This window comes from Medicago truncatula, chromosome 4, assembly GCF_003473485.1.
Source record: "Medicago truncatula cultivar Jemalong A17 chromosome 4, MtrunA17r5.0-ANR, whole genome shotgun sequence".
Lineage (NCBI taxonomy): Eukaryota > Viridiplantae > Streptophyta > Magnoliopsida > Fabales > Fabaceae > Medicago > Medicago truncatula.
In genome coordinates, this window is record NC_053045.1 from 10,342,732 (window position 1) to 10,352,283 (window position 9,552).

The 9,552-nt window shown below is 33.9% G+C and overlaps 1 protein-coding gene across 2 annotated transcripts; it reads right to left on the reverse strand.

Moving 5' to 3' along the window:
* Nucleotides 1-3,741: 3,741 nt before the first annotated feature.
* LOC11424042 (non-specific lipid-transfer protein 5) lies at nucleotides 3,742-6,776 on the reverse strand. 2 transcript variants are annotated; one of them, XM_003605260.4, is made up of 3 exons: nucleotides 6,272-6,773; nucleotides 5,366-5,451; nucleotides 3,742-3,973 (listed from the first exon to the last, which is right to left on the reverse strand). In XM_003605260.4, the coding sequence occupies exons 1-2, from the start codon at nucleotides 6,601-6,603 to the stop codon at nucleotides 5,409-5,411; spliced, it is 375 nt and encodes a 124-aa protein (XP_003605308.1). In that variant the 5' UTR covers nucleotides 6,604-6,773; the 3' UTR covers nucleotides 3,742-3,973; nucleotides 5,366-5,408. The 2 variants fall into 2 exon arrangements, with proteins under 2 accessions (XP_003605308.1, XP_039688589.1); XM_039832655.1 differs by lacking the exon at nucleotides 5,366-5,451 and having other exon boundaries at nucleotides 6,272-6,776.
* Between the last annotated feature and the right edge of the window lie 2,776 nt (nucleotides 6,777-9,552).

Consider the following 9,552-nt stretch of genomic DNA (forward strand, 5'->3'; position numbering starts at 1 on the left):
TCACTGCTATATCTTCACTGAATTTTCCATTCCTGCAACAGCTCCATGAGTTCTTCTGCACAGCTGAAGGACAGAACATTATCACCAAACTTACTGCTCAAACGCATGGCACAGAAAAATTCACTCACAAGTCCGGCTTGATTTACTTTCAGGAACGTTTGTTCATCCCTAAGCAGTCTGGTGTTATTCCACTTCTTCTCCAAGAATTTCATGCTTCTCCATTAGGTGGCCACTCTGGCATCAAAGCAACACTGGCCCGCCTCTCTGCTAGCTTCTATTGGCCAGGAATGTATCAAGATGTTAAGCTATTTGTAAACCAATGTGCAATCTGCCAGTATAACAAGTACAATACTCATAGTCCCTACGGTTTACTACAACCCCTGGCCACACCAAATCAAGTTTGGGAAGAAATCTCTATGGATTTTATTACCAATCTTCCCTCTTCCTGCAGCAAAACTACCATATGGGTGGTTGTGGATCGTCTAACAAAGTTTGCTCACTTCATAGCCCTTCCCACCGGAATCTCAGCCTCGTCCCTGGCCAAAACATTCATTACAGAGATCTACCGCCTTCATGGCACTCCAAAAACAATTATCAGTGACCGGGACAGACTTTTCATTAGTAAATTCTGGCGAGAACTCTTTGCAGCCTTGGGTACAAAACTGGCTTTTAGCAGCTCATATCACCCCCAAACTGACGGTCAAACAGAGGTCTTAAACCGTTGTTTGGAAACGTACCTCCGTTGTTTTGTCAGCGAAACACCACAGCAATGGGTCAAGTTCCTTCCACTTGCCGAGTTTTGGTACAATACCTCTTTTCATTCAGCCATCAACATGTCTCCCTTCGAGGCCTTATATGGGCGCCCACCGCCTTCTATCTCCAATTATGCTCCAGGAACAACAAAGGTCGGAGATTTGGACACTATACTGACACAGCACCAGAAAATCATCAAACTTGTAAAAGAAAATCTCCTTCGTGCCAGAAATCGCATGGTGCAGCAAGCTAACAAAAAGAGATGTGACAAGGTCTTTGAGGTCAATCAATGGGTCTTCCTGAAGCTCCAACCTTATAGGCAACTCTCTGTCAAGAATCGTGTGTCTCAGAAGCTTGCCAAACGTTATTATGGACCTTTTCGCATTCTTAAACGAATTGGAGCAGTTGCTTACGAGCTCGAGCTACCCCCGACTGCAAGAATTCATCCAGTTTTTCATGTGTCTCTCTTGAAGGCTTGCCATGGACATCCAGACACGCAGATTTATCCCCTTCCTCTTCCTGTTATGACTGATACACCTCAGCCCACTAAGGTGCTGGACACTCGAGCCATTACAAAGAACTCAGCAGTCACTACAGAGCTTCTGGTACAATGGGAAGGGCAGGAATCTTTTGAAGCTACTTGGGAAGATAAGGAAACTTTCATCAGCAACTACCCTGACTTTGATCTTGAGGACAAGATCATTTTTCAACCCCACAGTAATGATATGAGCAAAGGAGGTGCACAAGAGAACAATATTGGGCTCAACATCAGAAACAGACCCAAAAGGGACACAAAGAAGCCAGCCCGTCTCAATTCCTAAAGGACACAAGAATGCTGTTACCAGCTATCTGCAACTATAGCAGATTCTAGAACTAAGTTGTTTCTTTTAATTTTTGAAAGTTTAATCCAATGGACAAGGAGATAACATGTGTCCCTTGATCCTGCAATCATGGAATTTCAATGTTATCCAAATTCTCCTACAAAAGGAGTAATCATTGCAATGAATAAAATAAGAAAAGTTTGATTCTAAAAATTCTTCCTTTCCCCTAGGCTTTCCCCACTGGGAATTCAATCTTTCTTGTTTATCTCTAACAGTATATAAGAGAGAAAGTTGTTAAAAAAAATTGTCAAAAAATAGTTGTACAAATATCATTTCTCCAAAATATTGATTCGTCTCACCAGACCACCACGTTGTATCTCCCAAACATATCTAAAACGTCCCCCGCACACCACAGGGATGAAACTCTCTTCAATTATGTATCTCGTTGTTGAAAACCCAAGTGCGTATATATGTATCTTTTGTTTCCTCTCACTAGAAACATACCCGTGCCAAGCACAAGGAAAGGAAAATATTACAACACTTTGTTTTGGAACAAGAACTATCATTCCCCATTTTAAAATATTCATTAATTTCAAAATAAATTAATATATTGATGACATAACATTTGTAAAATTTGAAAAACAAATTAGATGGATTTCTAGTCCGTGCTTGACACAGTTATGGTACTCATTAAACCTTCATTCGAATTTATTTTCAGTTTTTTGTTCATTTATAGAAAGAAAAAAAATAAAACATGTTCATTATTTTTAGTTCATTTTTTTTTAACAAGGAAAAATGAAATATATATTAAAAACCTGGGAAATTTAAACCACAAGATGTGCTAGAAAAAACTCAACAGTATACAATTACAGAGACAATAGTGAGACAAACAGAACAAACTACCCAATGCTCAAACAAACAAAAGGGCTTGACCACCACATATGAAAATTATTACGGATAGAAATATTAGTAGACTTCATCCACCAAAAAGACTGTAATTTGATTTTCTCTACCAATTGGTGAACAATATGGTCCCTATTTTGAAGACGATGTTGTTTCTTTCATTCCACAGAACCCACACAGAGCACAACCATATAAGTTGCATGAAAGAGCGAATAGTACGAGAGGCACCTGCGGAATACACAAACTGATAAAAATGATCTGACAGACATAAAGGCTCGGCGGTAGCTATCCCTAACCAAGACCGAATTTGCCCCCACAAGGCAACCTAAAACGGACAAGAGCGAAACAGATGTTACACAGTCTCAAAGTCAATGCATCCTACCACACAATGTTGATTATCATGAGGAATAACACCGTGCACACACAAATTATCCTTCGTCGATAGTCTATTCCGTAGGAGTCTCTACGCAAGAATAGAGACCTTCAAGGGAACCAGTTTGTGCTAAATTAAATTCGATACAACTTCTGATGTCTGGACCGGTTGAATGGTAAGCATTTGGTAAACACCGCTAACTGAGTAACTGCTCGACGGATCAAGTCTCCACACGCACCGATCTGTAGAATTATGCTGTAAGGAAATGTCATACAATAAAATTCTACGCTCCCCTAACAACTTCTGCTCTCAGGCCGACAACCGCCTACGCCTCCCCCCCTTCGCCCCAGCCTAACGCACACATATCTTCCACTAAAATAGATTTATTGACAGCAACGTCGAACAAACGCCCAAACCTAACACACAATGGCGTACCACCCACCCACGTATCCAACCAAAACGCCGCGTCTACCCCATCACCAACCTTACGCTCAACATTTTCCCTAAACTACCCTTCACCTACTTCACCTAACTCGTCACGAATACTCGCCACCTCCTTCCACCACAAAGAAACACTCCGGCCCCCAACCGTCAACCTCCCATCCTCCTCACTATAACGCGCTACCAACACCCTATACCATATACTACCTTTATCAACTAGTAACCTCCAACACCATTTTTCTAATTGAGAAATATTAAACTCCCTTATCCTCCTCACCCCCAAACCACCATTAATTTTACTAACACAAATATTGTTCCAACCTACCCATAAAATTTTTCTATGATCCTCACAACCAACTCACTATTTTTAGTTCATATCTTGATAAATATTCAGAAACTCAAGTTTGTGTAAAAAAAAATCAGAAAATCAAGTTTAAATAACATGTGATAGTATGATAAATATCCAGAAACTCAAATTTAAATAAGAAGATACGGTCATATATAAGATGATCGTCCATCACTTTGATTCTTATTATCAATATTAAATAAGAAGATAAGATTATATATAAGATGATCCTCCGTCACTTTCATTCTTATTATCAATAGCAGCAATAAAGCACTCTATATAGTGGTGACAATATTCCGTGACCCAACATCCGCCACAACTTCCACACCCTTGATTCTGTAAATATAACCAATAAAAAAAGTCATTAATAAATTTCCTATTTACCTTTGTAAAAATTCATTAACTAATAGTCAATTTTGAAATTAAATCCAGCGTAAGAATAAAATGATAAAGGTATAGTTTTTTTAGGGGCAACAAAAGTGTAGTTAGTAGTGACTTAATCTTTTTTTCTTCATTACCAAACAGTGACTCAATCTTAAATAAGAAAAATGTTAATCAATACTTTTACGATACCGATTAGCATGATCCATTAAATAATCAACAAAAATAATTCTACTTCCGTCCCAATAAAGGAGTCGAGATATTTATATATTATTATAAGACTGTCTTTTAATTTTCAACTACAACAATTAGTTATATTTTTTTTTTACACAACAATTAGAGACTCTCTCCGTCCCAATTTAAATGATTTTTTTTTTCATTTCACACTTATTAAGAAAAGTATATTAGTGAAGGAAAGAGAAAAATTGTTTTAAGTCTCTTTGTCAAGTATTAGTGCATTTACTATTATGATTAGCGAAAATACGAGCATTCACGTTTCTGTCTTTCCGCTCTTTTTATTGTGCTACCGTTTGAAAATTATAACAGTGTTTTTTGTATGAAATTTTGAGTTGGATTTAAAACTAAATTTATAAATGTTTTTTGCTTTCAAGTTATAACAAACCAAACTAATCTTGATTATTTATTTTAATGACACAAACAATATAACAAAAATAATATAATCTAGATTTTTTAATGAAACCAACAACCATCTTTATTATATAAAAAATTGTTTAAGGGTATAATTGGGATAATGAAAAAGTAAGTATAAATATACTCATCTATTTTGTTACACTTTTCAAAATTGAATTTGTCCAAAAAAAATCCAAATATTATCAAAATAGTAAAATATATCATGAAATAACGGGTTTGATAAAAGTAATAAGACGTTAATTTTAATGCAACTCATTGACATATCAAATGATATCCTATTAATCGCAATATTGGTATTTTTATCTAAATTCATTTTTAATGCAACTAGTGATTTCTTCAACCAATATATTTTCTGTCAAATTAACAATATGTTTTATGAGCACATAATAATGTTTCATGCCTTCAAAAAAATTTTCATTAATTATAATTTTTTAGACTTAATTGATTCATTGATCCCTTAACTTAATTGTTTATTTTAAAGTGATCCCTTAATTAAAAAAACGTCTCAAAATGGTCTCCTAATTTTCTTGCCTTTATATGTTATGACCCTCTCCGTTACCACTTCAACCTTAAATAACTAATATGGGCTAAAATTAAAAGTGGTCCTCCATATACTTTATTAATTTTTTAGTTTAAGCACTTTGATTTTTTTTTAAAAAGAAGATTGTTGGATCGTGCAGCTCTATTAGATCTTACCGTGAACCATCAATATCTAATTTTCCCTCTTTTCTTCATCTTCCTACTCATCTTCATCATAATCATCTTCATCGCGTTCAATAATCCTACCCATAAAAAAAAATCAACAGCAACAATCAAAATAAAATCACCAAAAATAATCATCAACAATCTTTATCTTCAACTTCATACCCAAAATAAACAAAATATAATATGCAGCACAACGGGATAGAAATTCAACAAATCTCTCCCGTTTTTCAAATCCCTTGGTCCAAATTCTCATAAAGTACAAGTATGAAATATGCTTTTTTATTGATGGAATTTCATATGAACATCTTTAAATAAGAAATATTATTTCACTTTAAATAGACTAACAACTAATAGATAAAAGAGATTAAACTCTTTTTTTTTTATATTTAACATGAATTTTTGAAAGAACTTGCCTATAGATTATATTTTTTTTTTTGACAAACTAGATTATATTTATAGGGTTAATATATGTTTATCCCATGTAATATTAACGATTTCCGATTTACCCTCCTATAGCAAAAAAAAATTGTTTAGATTCCAACCCTGTAATTTGAAGATTCTTTGATTTTCGACCTACATGGCATCAAATTAAAAAATTTAAGGTACTTTCATCCCCTGTAATTTGAGATAATTTCGGTTTACCCCTTCTGCCATATCATCGATTTTCTACAGTCAAAATTCATGAAGGTCCAAAACCAAATAATCTTCAAATTACATGGTTGTAATCTAAACAAATTTTTTACAGGATGGTAAACCGGAAATCGCGAATATTACATGTATTAACCCTATATTATATTATGATGAAGACTAACAACTAATAGGTCAATGTTATGTTATTGTTATGGTCCAAGAGTGTTCCTACATGAAAATACTAATTATTAGTGAAAGTAAACATACTTGGTACAGTTGATATCTCGAGAAATCTGGTAGGGTGTTTGAATACCACATAAGGCAAAGAGTGCAGCACCATTTTCAACATTGAAATCCTTCTTAAAAGAAAGAGCCATATCTCTCAAGCAGTCACAAGTTTCTAGACGATCATCATAGTCTTTGGCGTCATCATCAACTTCCTTCACTGCTTCACAACAATGTGGCGTAGCAACTGAAATTGAACCTATAAGAAAAGGATAGCATGGAGTAAGAGTATAAATAATGAAGGCAAATCTATCAGCTTCTGCAATATGTGCAACAACAATGCACAACACCAAAACGAGACATGCAACCTTCATTCCTGCCTATTGTTTTCTATAAAGGAAAAATCAAAGTAGAAATTAAAATATGTCTTTGTTTGGAATATTTTTCTTTGTTAATTTGTTTGCTGAGCTTTAAAGTGAGTTTGTTGGTTTCAATATAGAAGATAAGATAAGAAAATTGTGATTTTCAACATTCTCAAGTTACTAAATAAAAAAAGAAAAGACGAAATAAGATAAGATATGAATTGGTATATTCAGAGAAGGAGGGACCATGAGTATTGAGTAGGGTGCTCTATTACGATTGGCTGGTAGTTGGTGTAATAATGGCCAATTAACTCCTATCTGCAACTATAATTTTTGTTAGTTGTTGGTACCCCATGTTAGTTTGGTACTCGTATATTACTCTTTTTTTTTTATTTTTTTTTTTAAGGTATTCATTCATTCAAATTATAGAGTAGATCAATATAATACATTTGCTAAAAACAAAAATAATGAATCGACGAACAAACTCACAACATTCATCTTAATAGCATAAAATACCAAAGTACAAAAGCTTGTATATATGACTATATTGAAGTCTCCATAATATTTATGTCTCCAGATCTGCAACGTTGAAGACGTCAAAGTCAATGATTGTATCTACACTGGATCGAAGCTGATATGACAATCTGAACCGAACAAATACCTGAACAAAACAAAAAGACAAACAACGACGCACAAAAACGGCAAATAAAAAACGTCACACTAAGACGAAGAAATCACGAAAGAAAAAACAAAATATATGTGATAATCACTTATTTCGAAAAAAAGGGAGGGAGAGAGAGAGAGAGAGAGAGAGAGGTATATTACTCTTATATTGTTCAACAAGTAATAAAGTAGTAAGTGATATCGTTCTCCATAGAGATTGTTGTTCAACTCAATAATTAGTAAAACTTATTTCAAAAGTGAAAAGTAAATAAAAGTGAATAGAAATATTGCAGGGTTAAATTGATGTGCCCAATGCAAAATTAGGTTTTGGTGATTCAGATTATTAATGGTGATTAGGGTTTCCTCGAATCCCCCTTCGTTTTTTTTTTTTGGAATTATCTTTTAAGAAATAAAACAACTTATGAGGTGCATCACTGATTTAAAGTGTCACGACGGTCAAACTCACACTAGGCTCTTTCGATAACTCGTATAGGACCCACCAAAGTAGTGTACTACGTTTTACTAAAGATCGGAGTAAGGACTGACACAACTCAAACCTTAATTTCCTAACCTCTATAAGAAGTAGTAATTAGAAAAGTAAATGAACTGATAAAATTTCGGGTTATCGGTTCCTACTTTAATCCTACGGATCAATCCCCAAGGTTACACTTGTTCGTAGTTAACCAATTGACGAAGCATTAAGAACGAGCATAATCTAATTTAAATCTCAACACAATCAAAAGCATAAACTGAATGAAAACTTTATTAATAAATTCCAACAAATAAGAAGGGGTTCATCGTGGAACCCTAATCAAGAGGTTTAGTTGCTCATGCAAACATACATCATAACAAAACAATAGACAAATATACCCTAGAAAGAATAAAAGGAGGAGAAGATTCAACTTGAATCTCTGATGTTTGACCCTTGCTCTCAACCGTTAATGTTTCTGAATGAATAAAATAATGGGTAAGAGGGTCTCTAGTTATAGCATTAGGTTATTTATGGATTAATAGAAGAAAATTGGGCTTTATCCACCGATCCAGTTTGAAAAATAAGCAAAAAGTGATTTTTATCCGATACCAGGCGCAGGGGTTGTCTCAGGAACTTGAAATGAATTTTCTTCACTTTGCATTTTTTTAACAACCTTCTAAGAACCCTTGATCTTCAATTCTTCATCTTTGATCCTCCACATGATGTCTTGATTTGTTGATTTACATGATTCCTCACTACAAAACACTCTAAAAACCTATGGAGTTGCATGATCTAAAATAAAACTGAATTACAATGAATTGAGTGAAAACAATACAATATGTTCCTCAAACTATTGACAACTCCTCTAACTCTCATCTCATTTGCCTTCAAATGTAAAGAAAAAGTACTAAAAACATAGGCAAAATGTCATATGATGCTCTGTCATCGGTAGACAAAATTTATTTAAAATTTAAGTTATTTAAAAATAAATTAATATAAAAAAATGATATGACATTGAATAAATAGATGGTAGATACATATCTAATCAAACTTTAAAGTATTCTAGTGTTCACTATTTTCCTCAACTCCTTTGTTTAAACGATCTTTGTCATTGTTACTTACCTCATTTGATATCTACCGCATTGTTCCCAAAAATTTGATTTTGGTCCTAATCTTATTCTAGTCCCAAATCATTACTTGGCTCACATTAGCATACCTTAAAAAAATATTATGAATCGATCCTATGTAAACAAAATTTGGTTTTTGAAATAAAAAGCTTAAACTGATTCGCAACTATGATCAATCGATTCATTTTTCAACATATCATATGATGAACAATTCATTATTCACCTCAATAAGGTTATTCTTCGTATGAAGGTATCTTGGGATTTGGGAGAATTTTCTGGAAGATTCAAATCTGAAGAAATTTGAAAGAAAATCTCAAAGTTGAAGGTATCTTGGGATAAATAGCCGAAGGAACTGCAAGATCATTGAATAATTGAAGGATTTGTGTTCAAGTCTCAAGGACTGGGATTTTGTTAGAGGAGTTTAGTTCAAGATTTTTTTTTTTTTTTTTTATGCAATTTAGTTCAAGAATTATAACCTAGACTTTTGGTGGCTAATTGTATGTATAAACTCATAAGCACTTTGTGCATCATTCATAGTGGAAAACAATAATTCTGATGCCCAGCTTAGTTGATATGGACAATGCATAATATATGTAAGGTCTGAGGTTCAAACCTCGGCCACCACCAAAAAATAAAAAAATAATTCCGATAAATTTATTTGTCGAGTGTGAATTAAATCCATAGCGAGGATGATTGGGC

Coding starts and splice junctions, on each gene's coding strand:
- LOC11424042 (XM_039832655.1), bottom strand. CDS start 6,603: ATGAAGGTTGCATGTCTCGTTTTGGTGTTGTGCATTGTTGTTGCACAT. Junction 3,974..6,271: donor CGAGATATCAACTGTACCAA/GTATGTTTACTT, acceptor TTATATTTACAG/AATCAAGGGTGTGGAAGTTG.